Source organism: Phlebotomus papatasi, chromosome 1, assembly GCF_024763615.1.
Source record: "Phlebotomus papatasi isolate M1 chromosome 1, Ppap_2.1, whole genome shotgun sequence".
Taxonomy (NCBI): domain Eukaryota; kingdom Metazoa; phylum Arthropoda; class Insecta; order Diptera; family Psychodidae; genus Phlebotomus; species Phlebotomus papatasi.
This window is the reverse complement of record NC_077222.1, coordinates 91174006-91194112: the sequence shown is the minus strand read 5'-3', so window position 1 is coordinate 91194112 and position 20107 is coordinate 91174006. Positions and strand designations below refer to the sequence as shown.

At 36.1% G+C, this 20107-nt stretch overlaps 1 protein-coding gene across 5 annotated transcripts in view; it reads right to left on the bottom strand.

Annotated features, from left to right (window-relative positions):
* Positions 1-20107, bottom strand: part of LOC129809717 (dystrophin, isoforms A/C/F/G/H) — a 462658-nt gene that overhangs the window by 376635 nt on the left and 65916 nt on the right. For all 5 annotated transcript variants that reach the window (XM_055859751.1, XM_055859755.1, XM_055859752.1 and 2 more), the window contains exon 8: positions 15626-15731. In XM_055859751.1, the coding sequence (XP_055715726.1) occupies positions 15626-15731 (106 nt within the window). The remainder of the gene's footprint in view (positions 1-15625; positions 15732-20107) is intronic.

Below are 20107 nucleotides of genomic sequence, written 5' to 3'. Positions count from 1 at the left end.
TCATGTTATTTCTTAAAGATAGAATGAAGTCAATTCAAATGTGCGAACCATTCCCAGAAAAGGCTACAACAAAGGGTTCTTCTGCTGTCTCAAGTCCAAGGGTGCACACCGTCCTTGCGGCCACAGCACAATCCCAGTGTGGGGTATGCTCTGCGACTGATCATAAAATTTTCAAATGCTCAAAATTCCTTGGGATGGATCCTCATGACCGCTTTGAGTTTATTCGCAAGCATAAACTATGTCGTAAATGCTTGATCCAAACCCACATGACCAAGGATTGTTCATTCTATACGTGCAAAAAGTGTGGAAGGCATCATAGTACCCTTTTGCATGAAGCTTTTCAGTCTCTGTCTGGAGAGACGGCTCCTGAGTCTGCAGTTCCTCAGGTCTCAAATAGAACGGAAAGACCCACAGTTGCAGTTTCAGCTGCGCAGGTTCAGGATGGGGCGGAAGATTCTCTTCCTGATTCTTCTGACTCAGCTGCGGTTGTAAGTTCTTCTACATCGTCTCGAGGCTCGAAAAGGGTTTTTCTTGAGACTGCAGTGGTTCGGGTTCTAGACAAGTACGGAATTCCACATCAATGTAGAGCTCTCCTAGATTCAGGAGCACAAGTAAATCTTATATCACAGTCTTTCTTTCAAAAATTGAAACTTGCAAAATCTCATTCAGAAGTCTTTATTGGTAGGGTTGTAGATGGAGGCACTAAGGCCAAATTCCAGACAGAGTGCAACATTCAGTCATTCAACAACCAAGAGGCCCACTTCGTCATGACCTGTTTAATAGTTCCCTCAGTCTTAGAACAAAGGCTTCCGAATTTTAAGGTAAAGATTGAAGACATTCCACTCCCCTCCGATCTTCAATTGGCGGACCCAACATGGCATGTACCTCAACCGGTGGATCTCTTAATCAGCAATGAATTTTATAATGAGATCTTCACTGGCAAGTTCTTGCGTATTGGCCCAGGTCTCCCCATAATTAAGGAGAGTTGTCTTGGTTGGGTGGTCTCAGGCACTCATAATAATGCCACTGAACCCATCGTTGCCGCATGTGTAGCCACCACCTTGTCATCCATAGAATCATCCATTAAAAGGTTTTGGGAAATTGAGGAGGTTAATTGTCCTCGACCTAAGCTTCCTGATCATGAGGTGGCAGAGGATAACTTTCAAAGAACTACTGTTCGCAATGGTGATGGCAGATATGTGGTACACATTCCTTTTCGTCCCAATGTCGTGCGATTGCATAACAATCTTCCCAATGCGTCCAGACAATTACTCAGCCTTGAAAGAAAGTTGGCAATCAACCCTGAACTTCAGGCCCAATATCATGCCGCCATGAAGGAGAACTTTGATTTGGGTTTCTTTGAAGAGGTTCCCTCTGATCAGATTCAAAATTCCAGTTATTACATGCCACACCACTGCGTCGCAAAGTCAGGTGCCGCCGGCATAAAGATCCGAATTGTAATGAATGCCAGCTCTAAGTCCCAGACGGGTCTTAGCCTAAATGACGTTACGCTGGTCGGTCCGGTCGTTCAACCGGACATTTTGACAATCCTTCTCAGATTTAGGGAACATAGGAATGCATTCTCATGTGACATTCGAAAGATGTACCCCCAAGTTCTTCTTTATTCCCCTCACAAAGACTACCACAGAATTCTCTGGAGATTTGATTCTACTCAACCCATTATACACTATCGGGCCACTGGAGTTTGCTTTGGAGTCTCGTCCTCACCTTATTTGGCCACTAGGGTTCTGATGGATCTGGCGGAACGGAGTGAGCTCGATTATCCATTAGCATCAGCCGCTTTAAAGGATAACTTTTACGTAGACGATTGTTTGGTCTCTTTTCCCTCTATTGATCAGGCTTTGGAATGTCAGCGTCAGCTGATAAACTTATTGAGAACAGCCGGCATGAGTCTGTCCAAGTGGTGTGCCAATAATACTAAAATTGTTAGCAATGTTGAGTGTAATGAAGCTCAGGACTTACTTCCAGACGTCTCTAAAGCATTGGGTATGCATTGGCACCCAGGTACCGATTTGTTCTCCTACAAGCTCACCAAAGATTTCTCTGGCATCTCCAGTAAGAGGGAAGTCCTTTCGGCAATCGCATCCCTTTATGATCCATTAGGTTTGATAGGACCTGTTATAGTCCACGGGAAGGTGCTCCTCCAAGAGGCCTGGGGAGCTGAGCTAGGATGGGATGAGGCGCTCCCAATTGATATTTCAACCAGATGGAAACATTATGTTGAGGGGTTGTGTGGAATTCCAAAATTACATATTCCGCGATGGATGTCGTCATGTGACTCTCCCATATCACGAGAGCTGCATGTTTTCTGTGATAGTAGTTCATATGCTTATGGAGCAGTGGCATATGTGGTTACTGTAGATCGGTCTCATAGTCGTTCATCTCAACTTCTCATGGCAAAGTCACGCATCGCACCTGTTCAACCCGTTACTATACCCAAGCTAGAGCTCTGTGCAGCGCTGCTAGGCGCAAAACTTCTTCAGAAAATCAAAGACGCAATGACATTTAATGAATACTACCTTTGGACAGACTCCATGATTGTTCTCGGACAAATCCGATCAAATAAAGTCCGACTCGACATTTTCACATCAGCCAGAATCACTGAAATACTTAATTTGACGGACGTGACGAGGTGGCAGCATGTTTCTGGTGATTCAAACCCTGCTGACATAATATCGCGCGGCATGTCTCCCAAAGACCTAAAAGGTTCGCAGCTCTGGTGGAACGGTCCAGATTTTTTAACTAAGTCCGGCAGTAACTGGCCAAGAGATCCGATAATTGTTGCTATGGATGCACCAGCTCTCTCGCAAACCCTCCCTGAAACACATCCCATAGAATTCCTTCTCACCCTCACAAACAATTTCACAAGAATCAAGCATATCCTAGCGTACATCATACGTTTCCTAACTAAACCACAAGCTCGCACCAAGGGTCCTCTATCTCATATCGAGATTCAGAACGCAGAACGCAAACTTGTCTCTTTTGCACAGGCACGACACCTTGCCGAAGAGAAAATGGCTATCAGTGACGGATCTCTATACAAAGGTAGAAAATATGTCAATATTCGTCAGCTCACTCCATTCTTGGATGAGCATGGAATTATTCGGGTAGGTGGAAGACTGTCTAAGTCCGCTGAACCATATGATGTCCGGCATCCAATGCTGCTCCCCAAGTGCCATCTTGCTACAATAATTGCCGCACACACTCATACGGAGAATATGCACGCGGGGCCGCAACTCTTGCTTGCGACCCTTAGGCAAACATTCTGGCCTTTAGGAGGAAGAAACTTGACGAGAAAGGTGGTGAGAACATGTGTTACCTGTTGCAAAACACGCCCCAGACTTGAAAATCAGATTTTGGGAGACCTGCCTGAAGGACGGTTAACCCATGTGGCACCATTCAGTACTTGTGGGGTGGATTTTTGCGGTCCTGTGCTAACGCGTCCCGGCTATAAGCGTGGCGGCGTCTCATATAAGACATACATATGTGCATTTGTTTGTTTTTCAACGAAGGCCGTCCATTTGGAGGTGGTTGGCACGCTTACCACAGAGGGATTTGTTGCAGCGTTACGTAGATTCGTGGCACGACGTTCGGCTCCGAGTGATATATACTGTGATAATGCAACCAACTTTCGCGGAGCCAGCACAGTTCTCTCGGATCTTTTTAAAGCCTTGCATTCAGATGCGACTATCCTACAAGTAGCAACAGCAAAGGGGATCACGTGGCACTTTGCACCTCCTAGATCACCGCATCATGGGGGTCTTTACGAAGCCGTTATCAAGGCGCTGAAGTTTCATCTCACCAGAGAAATTGGTCAAACTATTTTGAGTTTTGAAGAGTTGACCACCATAATCGCCCAAATAGAGGCAATACTCAACAGCAGACCCATAACGCCACTATCCGAAGACCCAAATGAGGCGTCGGCGCTAACCCCAGGGCATTTCCTAGTAGGTCGGCCGTTGAATGCCCTTCCAGATAAGAACTTTATGACTGTGTCCCCTAACTCAATCTCGCGATGGCAACTGTGTCAAAAGCTTCTTCAGCACTTTGCAGACCGGTGGCGAGTAGAGTACCTGCATACCTTGCAGAAAAGATCAAGATGGCATCAGGAATCGAGAAATCTTCAGGTGGGGGACGTTGTGTTGCTCTGCGACGATATGTCATTGTCAAATTGTTGGCCTATGGGAATCATAGAAAAGATTCATCCTGGTCATGATGGTAGGTGCCGTGTGGTCACTGTGAGGACCAACAGAGGGTTATACACCAGAGCCGTGCAAAAACTTGCTAAGCTCCCGATCGAGGGATTATCACCCTCAGAATAGCCCCTCCCCAGCATGTTGGCGCAATTTCCTGCACTGAGCAATTGCGCCAAAAATGTCCCAACCTACAGTGCACAAAAAAAACATAGAAACCGACTGTGTCTACGAACGAAGAACAACGAGAATTTTTTAGCCGTCACTTTTCGTTAAGCTGTCAAGGAATCCCCATCGAAGTGCATCAAATTGTGATTTTTTCTAATAAAAAGTGAATTAAAAGCCTCATCGAGTTGTTAGTGAGTAATCACCATTATTGAGAGGGTTTATCACGTCAACCGCTGAGTCCAAACAGTCCATTTAAGAGCAAGCCTCTACTTTGATTGGGAAGGTGAAAGAAGAAGTCCGCCGCGTGCAATTGGCACAAGAAAACGTGGTAGTGAAGGTCACCCCAAGGAGAATTCTCCATCAACTGTTTGAGGATTTTTTGATTCCTCCGACCCAGATTCAGCCACTCACGGGACACCAATTTGTCCAGGTATATTTTCAGACCACTGCCACATATATCCAGCCACTTCAGCCACTCACGGGACACCAATTTGTCCAGGTATATTTTCAGACCACTGCCACATATATCCAGCCACTTCAGCCACTCACGGGACACCAATTTGTCCAGGTATATTTTCAGACCACTGCCACATATATCCAGCCACTTCAGCCACTCACGGGACACCAATTTGTCCAGGTATATTTTCAGACCACTGCCACATATATCCAGCCACTTCAGCCACTCACGGGACACCAATTTGTCCAGGTATATTTTCAGACCACTGCCACATATATCCAGCCACTTCAGCCACTCACGGGACACCAATTTGTCCAGGTATATTTTCAGACCACTGCCACATATATCCAGCCACTTCAGCCACTCACGGGACACCAATTTGTCCAGGTATATTTTCAGACCACTGCCACATATATCCAGCCACTTCAGCCACTCACGGGACACCAATTTGTCCAGGTATATTTTCAGACCACTGCCACATATATCCAGCCACTTCAGCCACTCACGGGACACCAATTTGTCCAGGTACTTGATTGTACAATGGCTAAGTTCCACTTAAACATAGGAGAAAAATCCCAATTTCGAAGGTACCCCACTTTTAAAGGTGTTCCACTTCCCCCTATCCAAATAAAAAAAGGGTTATTTTTGAAAAAAAAAAAATAACACAGGTTATCGTCAAAACACCTTGCATTTATCTGTTCTTTAGACATTCTGCCAAATCACTCAAACCTTCATAGACATTGTGCCAGGAAAGTGTTGGAATATTGGGTGGTGGTAATACACAAGAAAAGGTAATTTTCACGAAAATCAAACTAAACATGCACACAATATCAAAATCAATAAGAATATCATTTACGTCTCCCCATGCGTCTCCTTCACCAAATTTAATGGTATATCTTACAAATTATTATGTAAACAATGAAATTCATTTCTTTCACAGCTTTTTTCAACCCCAATTTTCTTTTTCTCCCAATACAATTGATTATTCAATTATTTTCAAGTGTAATAATTTATTTAATGATTACTTTCTATTTTAAGTGTATAAAATTTTCTTATAGAGAATCCCCCCAATTAGTCTACTCCACTTTTACATTCCGGGTATAATAGCAATTTTCTTTTGAGAAGTATAATACTCCCTTCCACACCATTTCCAATTTATATTGTATACCAAAATTTTAGGCTGTAGAAAATATTGCATGAAAATTGAGGGTGGTAAAATGAGACAGAGAAATTTGAGAACATCACGATAGCTAGAATTTTCATGGAGGGTTGTTGTAGGTCCCACCACAACAAAAAACAAAACCTCTTGAACATCCCTCGAAAATACTCATTTTCGATGAGATCCCCTTACGAGATGATCAACAGAGCTTAAGGCGGAAAATCCACAGAAGATAGAGAAAGCAATTAAGCAAATAGTGAACGATTTCGTTAGTTGGAAAATCTTCCATATTCTCTGTTGAAATACATTCTGCAATTTATTTAAAAATTCACAATCTGCAACTAAAAGCTTTTACTTATATAAGGTAAAAAGCTCGCAATGTCGATTTATAACTTCTTTCAGACATAAAATTGTACATAGACCCAAGAAGTAGAAAAGCTCCATGGAATGTATTTAAATCCACCTGTGAAAATCCTCTTGCCGACAAAATGCAATAAAATAAATTTTCACATGACTCTAATACCTTGTAGCGTGGAAAAAGAAAAGCCTCAAGTGTGAAATGAAAATACTAGAGAAAATGAATAAAATGTTTCATATCGAAAATTTCCCATTTTCACACACACACACACTCAAAATAATTTCAACAGAAGTGCAAACACCATTAATGTCGTCTAGCTTTTTGTGTATCTGGTTCCTGGCAGATAAGACCAATATCCCAGTTAGTTGTACGTTTGTTTCCAAACTACCCCTCCAAAACGAGAAACACTCACTCACAGTCTCAACACAACTTCCTTAATATTATGATGTTTTGTGTCATAAGTTGGAAGCTTTTCCGGGCATCGTCACTTCTTCCTCTTTTTCCACATTTTCTCCATACCTCTTCAGCTCAGGACGAAAAACCAATTGCTGACATTCTTTTTTGCCACACAAACACTACTAGTTGGAGTGCAAGAACAATGACTTTCAGAGGATATCCCAAAGACTATAAATATGGAAACTTTTTGTTGCTTTTTCTACCCCCACGACTTCGCTCTTTTTTTTATTATTTTCAGACTTTTTCATGAAAGAAAAGCATTTTACAAAACTTTTCTTCCTCCCAAAAACTTTCCATTTTCCCTGTCTCTCGCTCTCTCTCTTGTCCCATACAACCCCACAGTATTAACCACAAATGTTATGTGTTTGGTTACGTTGTTCCTCTTATTTCTTCTTCTTTTTTTCATTCTTCAAACAACCCAGCACCAGGAAAGATAAACATTAAGTCGATTAGGACATTACCAGAAAACAAAAAGCACAAAAAACAATATAACACAAAAACCACCAACTGGTGAAATAAAACCCATTAAATTGGAATCAGAAAAGAAAGAAAAGTGGTTAGGAAGTCAATGTGGACAGAAAAAAAATGCCCAGGGAAAGTAAAACAAACTATAATTGAGCTTTTAGTTCTTCATATGGGATTCCTCTCCGCAGACACAGTCAGAATGGGGTTTTCGGAAAAGTACCACAATTCTGGGGGATGAGATTGTTCAAACTTTAGGTAATTTGCAAAAGGTGGGTTTGATTTAATATATCAATTGAGAATCATTAAAAGTTATTGATGGCACTTAGAAGGGTTTGATTGGACAAACGGAAGATTAGGACGATCGAATTTAAGGCAATAATAATTAAGAGTTTCTTCATATTGTGCACAGTACGACTCGAAATGGAACAACGTAATGTTGTTCTAAAGTTCCTAAAACTTTTTATTAATTATTTGATGTATAGGGGAAAATGCGTTATCTCCGGATGACCCAAACTTCGAACGATTCATTTTTTCTATAGGGGGAAGTGGGGCACCTCTGAAAGTGGGACACCTGTGAAAGTCAGGCACCTTTGAAATTGGGATTTTTCACCTCTTTTATTTTTAATAAAATTTAACCTTCTCATGATATTGCCCTAGACACACTTACGACTTAAGCCGAGACACGACTTTTAGTGGAAAATGATGGAAATTATGTCTAACCACGATTTCGAATATAATCCATCACTTGGCCGTAAGCCGTACGACGGCTCGTAAAAGCCGTCTCTCTGTTTATCCTCAGGTCTGTCAAGGCCCTATAAATTTAGATGCAAAAACAGATTCAGAAGCTAAATTACATTATGATATGGTTCAGTTGCACTTAAACATAAGATAAAAATCCCAATTTTAAAGGTGCCCCACTTTCAAAGGTGCCCCACTTCCCCCTATGTTTTTAATGAACTTGACCCATTACAATATTGCATTTTTGCTGGTCAAATGCTTCAAATTCTCTGAAAAAAACATGATTTAAATTCTTAAAGAACATAGAAAAAAATTGAGTTATACAAAGCTAAAGTTGTTCGAAGGTAGTCCGCTTTCCCCTAATTACTAATTAAATTGATTTTATTGTAATCTCATTTTCAATCTTTCCCAACTTCCATTTGTAATACTCAGACTTGTCGACTGCCAAACTCGGCTGTCATTTGACAATTTAACATCCTTTGATGTCATCTCTTCATCGATGGAGATGGCCTACCCCTGTGTGATGATGGGACGACATCATTGCACGCATATGCGGTTAGGGTTTGATACCCCTAGTATGAAATTTAACGGCAATCGCTAATAGAGAGAATTTAAGAAACGGACGAGTGTGAAAGTTAGTTAGTAACTTAACTCGGACGAGTAATATGAGTTTCAGACCTAAGGCAGCCATCTGGCTTAAGTTCTCTTACTCGAGGCACGATTTTTTAGAAAATAGTTGTTTAGGATTGATTATTAATGACAAATGTTCCATTAGATATTGAAAAATCCAGGGAACTATCAAACCTAATAAAAAGTGAAGCTATTTTTCACTTTTCTTTGTAAAAATTTTGCAGATATTGCACCGCGACTTAAACAAATTTGCTCGTAGTTCTTGTATTATTTCGGCGAACATTATGAAATATGTATTTTTAGATAGCTTTTAATGCACGATTTCGAAATATATCAGATTGGTAAGTCAATTTTCTTTAGGATAAAACTTGCCAATAGTCTTCAGTGCATCTATGCAAAAACGTATAAAAAAATTAAATGTCGAAAGGTCCCTGGAAAAATCAATAAAATAACTTGTTATTTAGATTTCTAAGACCTACGTGAACTGGTCTAAACCTCCAGTCTGAACCCGGCATAAGAACGTACTGCTTACAAACCAGAGGGAGGATCTGGTTGAATGAGAGGAACAGTTGATAGGTTTGTTATTCACTCAAATTCTCCCAAGGAGAAGAGGAAAGAAAAAAAATATTATTATGTGGCTCCTCGCGATCACTTGACATAATAAAAATAATTTAAATAAAATAATTTGTAAAATTGTGCGTAAACGTTTGTAAATTCCTAATGAGGACTTACGAAATGCTCGTAAATCGTATAACCCTTTAAGGAAGAGTGGGAAACCGATGTCTGAAAACCAAAAATATTTTTTTTTTGACTATTGAAAGTTATTTTGTCTCCCAAATAATCTGAAGAATTAGTTTTTATTTTTGGGACACCGGTGTCCCATTCGCCATTAAAGGGATAACTCATTAAAAAGTCCGTGTTTGTAGTCACAAAATGGTTAGTAATATGAGTATTTGACGAAAACTTTTTGTTATTCTACAAACATTTGCTTGTAAATGTTCGTAAAATTTTGTCATTTGTTCGTAAATTTTAGTCAGACAATACGATTACGAGCATTTTGTAAGTCCGCAGTTGGGAATTCACAAATCGTCGGTTGCCTCAGCAACTGTGCTAAGTGCATTTGCTTTGTGTCAGCATTCGTTGTAAGCAATGCATCGCTGCGCGGCGTTTGTAACGAATGCAGACACAAAGCAGATGCAGTTAGCACAGTTGCTGAGGCAACCGACGAAATATTGACGAACAATTTTACGAAATATTCTTTTCGGTATAAACTACACTCAGAAAAAACGGGGGTGCGATTAACTTTTTTCTTCATAACTTTAACACTTTTTAGGTGTAAAAATATATCAACTTTTTTTAATGTTAATTTTACACCTATTCAAGGGTAAAATTAACATGAAAAAGGGTAACTTTAACCCCTAATACACCTAAAAAGCATAATATTTACAATTTACACCGATTTCGGATCAATAGTGCAGGGTAAAATTAACATTACCAGAATGTTTTAACTTTTTTGGATTTCTCTCAGTGTAGGTACTTTCCTAAATTCTCATAAGCACTCTTAAGAGAGATTTTAATAATTTAAATATCATTTTCGAATTTTGGTCGAGTTATAAATTTTTTTCTTTGACTTCAGGTAAACCAACTCACAGTAATGCTTCCTTAGGTGTCAATGGCTGAATTTACAAAATGTTTTTTTTAATAAAAAAATTAAAAAATATACTTCAAATATCGTACTTTCATATGCTTCCTCAAAATAAATATTTTTACTTTGCTGAAAAATAAATTTAGCAAAAATATTCCGTTTTTTACTCTTCGTGATCCACGTAACCCCTTAATAACTGAGAGGTAAAAGTTTTATTGCAAGCCCAAGAATGCGTTAAAATTCAACTGGTAATTGAAGCAAGAGCCAACTAATTGCAGTTTTCCACAAATTAAATAATAAAAGAAATTGTTTTTTTTGCATTTCAGTCATAAAATCAAGCACTGAGTGAAAATACAACTAAATGAAGAACAATGTGAAATCTATAGGCTGAGCGTTATGCAACTGGCAAGACATAAAGGAAAATTAAAATTACCCAAAAATTTTACATATGAAACATGACTTCGAAGAGCTTTTATAGCACTCAATATATGATCCAAAGCTCTTTTTCAAAACAATAACAAATTTTATTGTGCGCTGGGCATTATAAACCTAAATAAATATAAACATAAATAAATAAAAGTTGAAGACAAATAATTTCTTAGGATAGGGAAACTTTTCTTTAAAAAAGCATTTTTTAAAGAAATTTCTAATAATGTGTAGACGCCATAAAACACATCAATCTCTCAAATTGTTTCAGAGCACACCTTTAATGATATTTTAAGATCCTTTAATTTCCATCATGTCTGAATGAAAAATGACATCAAAGGAAGTACAAAACATTACATTGCACAAGAGTGTAAAGCTCTCAAGTATGATTTATGATTAACCTATCTCTCTCTCACTCTATGTATGATAATTAATCAAATGACATGTGAGAAAATAGAAAATTCCTGAGTGCATCTGACTGGAGAAGAAAATCGATTTCCTCATCGTATCTCTGAGAGCATTTCAAAAGCTTATTGCACGGAGCTTTTACTATGAGAACTCACTAGATAGGTGCAATATGGATTAAAGTGTGGAATTTGAGCTTTCTCTCAAGAGGCTCCTTCACTAATTATCCACCCTATAATTATTATTCTGCAGCATGTTTCACGTTTATCATAGAGACACGAAGTGAATCATAATATAGACATGGAATATTGTGGTAGGAAAAACCACTTGAAAGTTCATGAGAGCGTGGAAAATAAAGAAAGACGACGTTGGAAAAAAAGTGCTAAAGAAGCATTATACAGTTGTAGGATTTTATTGGTTGCAATTTTCACAGTGAAAATCTCTTTTATTTTCTTTTTTTTCTTTTTATATATGTATGGAGAGTGAAATTTAATTTTCCAAATGGAAACAATTTAGAAAAGCTTATCTCTTATTTTGGTTTCTCACTCTGTCACATCTGTGATAGAACAATTTTCTCAACACTTTATAAGATTTTTTATTTCTTCTTTTTTTCTGTGACTTCTCATACAACTGAATCATTTACACTCTTTTTCCTCTTTCTTCCCAAGACATTTTCACGACAATCAATGCAATAAGGGTGATAAAATTCCATTAAGGACTTTAAAGCGATATATATTTTTGTGTCTCACAAACACCAACGATGCACTCTGTTAGAGCTGATAATGAAGTACAAGAGACATAAAACCCTCATGCATGAGAGTTAATAATTGCACCGAGTATTTATGCACTTCAAGACCTTTCTTTAGGGGATAGCATAAATAAAACGGATGAAGTTCAACCACAAAAACTTGTTGCAGATTATCGTCAACCTGATGTGACTTTTTAATTAAAACATCTCACACAACCTCTCTCTCACTCACCATCCCCCAAAAAAGGGTATAAACACGAGACTTTCGTTACTTCAAAACATCCAACTCCAGCATGAAAAATAGAGTATACGTTTTTATTTAGCATACTTCTTGCACACCTTTGAACTATTCCATGAGCTTTTTGTTCTTATTGCTCTTCTCTCAACTCACACCTTTCTTTTCATCAAACACGAAAAATGAAAATTTTAGAAAGTGGTAGTGCAAAAGTTGATTTTTTTACGCGAAAAGTTTTACATGAAAAAGCTTTACGATTTGGAAGTTTTTGTACTGTTTTTCCACTAAGCCTTAGGATTTGGTTATCAATCGTAGGACGGCGGCGGACGTAAGAACATAAATGTGTTTTTTTGGTATTGCTTGTATTTTACACATTGCACTCAAGGAAAAACTTATTTTTTAAACAAACTAGAATATGAAAAAAATATTTTGTAAAATTGTTCGTAAATGTTTGTGAAATCCTATGGAGGTCTTACGAAATGCTCATGAATTATTCAACCCACAAACAAGTTCGTAAAATATTGTACTTTTTTCACAAACACTTGACGAACATTTTTTGTACTTTTACAAACATTTGTTCGTAAATGTTCGTAAACACATAAAAAAATGTTCGTAAAATTTTGTCATTTGTTCGTATTAGTTCGTAAATTTTTGCCAGGCAAACAAAAATTTACGAACAAATACGAACAAATGACAAAATTTTACGAACACACAAAAAGTGTTCATTTACGAACAAATGTTTGTAAAACTACAAAACATGTTCGTCAAATGATCATTTTACGAACAATGTTTGTGAAAAAAAAGTACAAAATTTTACGAACTTGTTTGTGGGTTATAATACGATTCACGAGCATTTCGTAAGTCTGCCAAAGGATTTTACAAACATTTACGAACAATTTTACAAAAATTTTTTTTTCTGTGTAGAAAGTCTTTAGGGGCCGACTCTATGATTTGAGGAAACGAGCCCGACCAAGCTTCCATGGACCAACGACGTGGACCCAGTACGCCAGCTCATTAGTAACGCGGAATTGGAGAAAAGTGGCGCATAACAGGATCGATTGGGGACGGGTCCTCAATTAGCGACGATTACCAGCAATTGATCGTAGCGCCGGTTACGCCATTATGCACAAGAGAGCCAAAAATTGGTTTTGGGTAACCAGTGAATCAACTGTTCTTAAAGGTTTAAGAGAAAGAAAAGTGTTTTATCATTATTCTGGAATGTCAATTCTGATGAACGAGTTTTTAAACTTTGAGTAAGTAATAAATTTTATTTAGGAAAGCAACTAAATTAGCATTACTGAGAACAGTTAGATATACATTTTAAGATAATTACACAGTAAAAATGTGTTTTGTGTGGTTCTAAATTTGTGTAATTTATACACATTTTCTTTATAATCTACGACATTTTACACAAAATGTGTAACGAAACGTACACAATTGTATTTAATCAGTTGCTTATTTTACCGTTCAATGACACAGTTCACCATTACACAAAATTTACACTATTACACATTATATATTACACATTTTACTAAAGTGCAAATTAACAACAAAAAATGTGATAAAAAGACAAAACGACGATTATCGTTGTAATATTTTTTTTTAATGTGTAGGATGAGATTAAGAATTTTAGAGTCTGCGCATTTATTTAAGCCACACTTCATGCTTAATTTTAACGTTGCAATTGTCACGCTTAAGCAATTTGTTATTAAAGCTTAACGTCGTACTTCTTTTCAAATTTTTAGAACACTAACATTTTCTTGTGTTAGCGTTAGTGGTGCTATTGTTTTAACATGTTCAAATCATAACGTAAAGCACAAAATCCTGAATGCGTGAAGTAACTCCTTTGCGGAGAGATGTTTCTAGAAACACGGGTTTCTAAAATGGGTTTCTAATGTACTGCTATTAGCAGGAATATAACAAAATTGTAGAATCGCAAGATTCATAAAGTTAGTAACATAAACGGCGAAAAAAACATCATGTTATCCATGTTCCTTAGAAACGAAAATAGGATATAATTTTTGTTCTTATGAATTACCCCTCACTCGAATCCCTTTGATTGCAATCGCATAATTTCAATATAGGGGAGACTGGGGCACATGTAACCATTTTCGATACATGCGAATTTGAGGTGATTTTCCAAGGACACCGTGATTTTTTGGAAAATATTTCTTAGCTCATGTTTTACCCTTGGGTATAGGCAATTCGTCGAGGGTAATGCGGATGCTGGAAAACAATTGAGTTTTCCATAAAAATAAAATTTGTGTCCCTGTGCATTTTTCTCTTTTCACAAAATACCTGGGGTAGAAGTAACCACTTTCTGGGGAGGAAGTAAACACCTTTTTTCCCACCCTTGAAATTAACTTTGCACCACTTTCGATTATTTTAATTACTTAAGAGATATATAAAGACTGTATATTTTTCAAAAAATCACGACACTTTTTACAAAGAATAATTAAAATAGCAAAAAAACTAAAAGCATGCATATCAAAGACATTTTTCAATGGATTTTCCCCATATTTTGACACCATGTGACTTTTTATTGAACACAGTGCCACCATTTTTTTTCGTAATCTATGAATTATAGATATTTCGTATGAAGGTCAATTTCCCGCTCTTTTACCTACTCATTTTGTGAAATTGAAATTGCCTGGTTACATCTACCCCAAATGCTGTTTTCTGACCAATTATTAATTCTTTTGAAATAATGAGAATCTCAATTTCTCTAGTAAATGCATTAATATAATCCTAAAAGATGTAGGAAAGAACTGGTATTGCTACATTTCGATTATTTTACACAATTTTTAATTTCCAGGTGGAAATCCAAATGATCAAAATAATCGAAATATCAACATTTTCAGGAAAATGATTTTTATTTTTAAAGTATATTAGGATTTTATTGACCAATTTATCTGTGGACATACATCCCCATGGTATCTATGAATGCTTATGGGTTTTATCCTCTGGAGTCTTAAAATTAATGAAAAAAATCACAGTGGTTACAACTACCCCAGATTACTACTGCCCCAGTTCCCCCTAAGTGTCATTTCAGATCAAACGAAACCCCTTCTCAATAGCATTAATCCACTACTATTTCCAATATTTCAACTTCTTCCCTACCCCAAAATGCACTTAAATATAATACGTGTAAATAAATCGGTATATAATCATATTTAATGTATTTTAACATTACAATGAACACAATCTTCAATTATACTGCTACAAGGGTTGAAAAACTTTTCTCATGTCATTTTCATTTTAATCACCTCTATCACCCAAACCATACGAAAAATCTCAACACGAATATATATAAAGTCTGGGTGTCTCTCGGTAAATTTTCAACGCCCTCCAGCATTTTCTCATTTGCATTCCTTTTGAATGCATATTTTCGCAATAAATCCATCCAAAAGGGGAATAATGGGGAAATTCAATTAACTTTCTGTTGATATAATTCACCAAGCTTTTCAGTGGTTTTGGGGGCTTTAAAAAAAAAGACAATGCAATAAAATATTCTCACTTACCTTTACTCTGAAGCTGAAGACGATTTGCGTCAGTCTTTAGGGTTTCTGCTGTGTGTACCAATTCATCCAATTGAGGTTTCTTGAACTCCAACTCCCTCAGAACATTCTAAAAGAACAAATACCATCGTCAGACTCGTAATTTCTCCCAAAAATACTCTTATAGCAAATTTCAGGAATAGCTGAAAAACAATAGAAGTATTTTCTCCTTGAAGAGAACATGACATTCTCAAGAATTCCCTATCCATTAACTATCCGTCCCCAAATGGTTAATTCTACAGCAAACATTCTTGATTATCATATTTCGATGTACATAGAATCCTAAGGAAATATTTTTCTTGTCCCACGCACATATTCCCAGAAAAACTAACAAAGAAATAAGAAGAGTAAGACATTTTTTGGATCGAATTTCCACCATTATTCCAATCTCTCCTGGGAAATGTATTGTTTCAGCCACAAAAAAGAAAATAGAATTAATCAAAAATTCACCATGAAGCATAAACTCAAGCCAAAACACCCCAAACAGTTGAATAAAAATCAAGAAAATATTTTCCATTTTCTTCCTTACGCCTGATTTATCCCCAAAGAATATCTAAAAATATTTTTAGAACATCTCTTCATTGTGAATCACTGTGAACAAAGAGATTGTAATATTGATCTTGACATTTCAGAAATATCTCTTATTATCCGTCTTCTAAGAAATTGTCACTTTTCATAAAAATGAAATTGGCCATACGCATCTTAATAAATTATTTAGGTCAATTTATTGATTTTTACACTAAACCAAAAATAGAATCTCACACAGGAAAAGTATCAAAATTTATGTAAATATTCTAACAAACTGTTGAAAATTTTGCGAGGAGAGAAATGTCCCAATTCTTTCACTCCCAAAGAACATTGCACGAAGCGTAACAAAAAAAAATTGAATCAAACTCCATAATTCATTTGACTAAAAAAAAATAAACTCAATAATTACATTTTAAGCAAAAATAAATCAACAAAAAATTTAATTATAAATTCGGTATTAAAGTTTCTTTTCCGAATATACAGCAATAAAACAATTAAACTTTATATCTAATTAAATTTATTCATTTGTTTGCAAAACACAACATAAATTTCCTTTTTAATTCTATTGATTTTATTTGCAGACAATATAAAATGTTTTGTTAATGTGGTTATTGAACCCCAAACTACTAATACTATTCATGGAGGATTTGTTATGCTAATTTAATTCCTCTATGTTGTGCATCACTCTGGCATATTAAAGCAAAACACCCACAGGGGTCGCTTTGAAAAGCTGAGAGACTAAAACGAAAACCTAGGATCAAATATAACCTCAAACATATTTCGTAAAAGTGCTAAATCCGCTAAATCTAACCATAAAATTTAGTAGTAAACATTTTCTTTATATTTATTAACCTCTAATAGTTAAAACTGATGAATTAGTTATTTTTATGAAAAACTTGCTTTTTAGGCTCACTTTGAGAGATACATAACCTTAAATGTCAATGTCAATACATATAACTTTAACAACTAAAATGCATAACCTGTTAGGGGAATGTTGGCATGGTTCGCACAGAGTGAACCTTCAAACAACGCAAATTTTCTCTTTGTTTGCAAAGAGCTAGTTCGTCATTTCTTAGTCATAACAGCGGCCCTACAAGCCTAATAAAAGTGAAGCTATTTTTCACTTTTCCTTCTAAAAATTTTGCAGATATTGCACCGCGACTTAAACAAGTTTGCTCGTAGTTCTTGTATTATTTCAGCGAACATTATGAAATATGTATTTTTAGATAGCTTTTAATGTACAATTTCGAAATATAGCAGACTGATAAGTTAATTCTCTTTAGGAAAAAACTTGCCAATAGTCTTCAGTGCCTCTATGCAAAAACGTATGGAAAAATGAAATGTCGAGAGGCCCCTATATATTTAAAAATATATATATTCTGATGTTTAGACACAAATTAAATGAGCTTTTTAACAAATTATAACTTCAAATATCAAGATATGCGAAATAGTAGTAAAATCTTCAAATTATTTTTTAATTTATAAACTATTAAATTTGTAAAACAAATGGAATAAATAATTAAAAATCACACATCTCAATGCTGCTTTAAGCGCTATAAAGTTATTCTATGGAATACTCTTTAAGAGTACATAACCTCAAATGTCAATGTCAAAAACAATTTTCAAATAATTCCCTTTTTCCCTTTATATGATAGAAAAAGAAAGATGTTTTTAACTTAAACTTTATTTTGAAGAAAAATATTTTCTATTTATTGCAAAATTATTCGATAAAAAATGAAGATTGCTAACCTCAAATACTGAATAATTCAGTAGTAACTCTTCAAATATTTATAAATCTGCAGCTTACAAAATTGAAAATTACGTGTTTTCAAATAGAACAATTCAAAAAATTCATGTTGACCCAAATTCTGTAAAAACTGCTGCTTGGACTAACTTTAAGAGAAAAATAATTTCAATCGTGAATGCCATTTTTTTTTAATCTTTCAATAGTTTCTAAGCACTACGTTACACTTTATTACTGCTTGAACTTAAACGGTAAGAGATATCGACTTCTGGTTTTCGGTAACCCCCTACTTCTCCAAAAACTCCATTCCCTTCCAAAACTGTGTTTTGGTATAGGTCAAAAATGGCTCGTAAAATTTTTTTCCGTTTTCGAATATGTTCGAATATGGCCAAAAAAGATTTCAATATCGGATTTTCGGTGGTCAATCTTAAGCCAATTTTAAAAGCCTATTTCTCAACCAATTTGCTTAAATTTGGATTTCTCTGAAAGGATTTGGAATTTGCAACCCAGCTGCATCGAACTTGATCGATAATGAATCGGTAAAGGACTATTGTGTGATGCATCTTTCTCGAATATTTTTTCAAAAATCTTTTTTGTTTCTTTGAAAATTTGTGACACTGTTACACACAAAGTGCCAAGAGATATCCACTTCTGATCTCTAGCACCCCCGTTCCTCTCCAAAAACTCCCTTACCTCACCCCCCCCCCACCCCCCGAAAACTAAGTTTATTACGTTAAATTTTCGAAAAAGCGTCCTATTTTTTTTTATTTTCGAATATGTTTTGGAGGTAGTCAATGCGAATATTTCGTCCTTAGACATCTATGCCCGAAAAGCATTTCAATATCGAATTTTTGAAAAAACCACCTTGGAGAGCCTATTTATGAACCGATTTGCTTAAATTTGGATCTTCTTTTAAAAGGTTTTGAAATGCCCAACCACAGGCTGCATCGGACTTAATTGGTAATGAGTCGGTAAAGCACTCGTCAGTGATGTATCTTTCTCGAATATTTTTCAAAAATCATTATTATTCCTCCGAAAGCTTGTGATACGGCTAAAGGCCAAATGGTAAGAGGTACCGTCTTTCGGTCTTGAATGACCCCCTTTCCCATAAATCAGCGTTTTCTAGGACAGTATTTTTTTCCTTTTTCTCTTCACTCTCTTTTTCTCCTCTAAAGCCATTTTTTCGTTTATTTGGAATGCGGCTCCTATTTTTTCATTTTCGAATATGATTTGAAGGTAATCAAAGTGAATATTTCCTTCATAGAGACACCTACAGTGAGTGTCAATAGTTTGTTGCCTAATGGATGTTTGAGAAATCAAGTGAAAAAAATGATAGAAAAAAATACTTTTCCAAATTTTTCTTTTTGCAGATGAGTTCCTTGTAATCCGTAGATATTATTTATAGTTTTCAAAAAAAAATAATTAATTTTATTTCATATCAAAAATAATTGTTTTCCAAAAGTTGGTCATTTTTGAAAAATCAAAAGTTTGTTGCCTCATTAAAAAAACTAATTCAAAATGGTGAAAACGTGCAACCAACTTTATGTAAACCGGTTACATTTTGAGCTTATGTCATTTGATAGGCAAATGGTGGATTTGTACATTTTTAAGGCTGTCAATGGTAAATATATAGGTGTAAAAGTGATGATAAATAACAAGAAATAATCAGTTTTTTGATAATTCATAATTTAGGTTATAATGGCAAATTACAAAAAGTTGAAAGGTGGGATATTGTCCAGAGATACTGCTGGAAGGAATCGGCGTCGCTTAATTGCCAAATTTTATGGAAATTCATGAAAAGTTATACATAAAATGGTCAAATATTATAGTTATGAGGCACAAGTAGATCTGAAAAACGCTACTGGTAGACCCAGGGTTTCGACTTAGAAAGTCGATAACCGCATTCTAGGTATCTCTGATAGTAACCCCATGATGTTTGCTTCAAAAATTCAAAGTCGGCTGGTTACAGAAGGCATACAGGCTTCAAATGCTTCGAAAATCAAACTCAAAATGAAAGAAAATATAAGAATAGGTACTTGGCTCGCAAGATTCCATTGGTAAGCAAAACCAAACTGCGTAAGAGGTTGTATTTTTACGTTTTTAGCATGCTCCAAGTGAATTTACAACCTTTTAACCAGATTGGTTTTGTTTACCAATGGAAACCTGCAAACCAA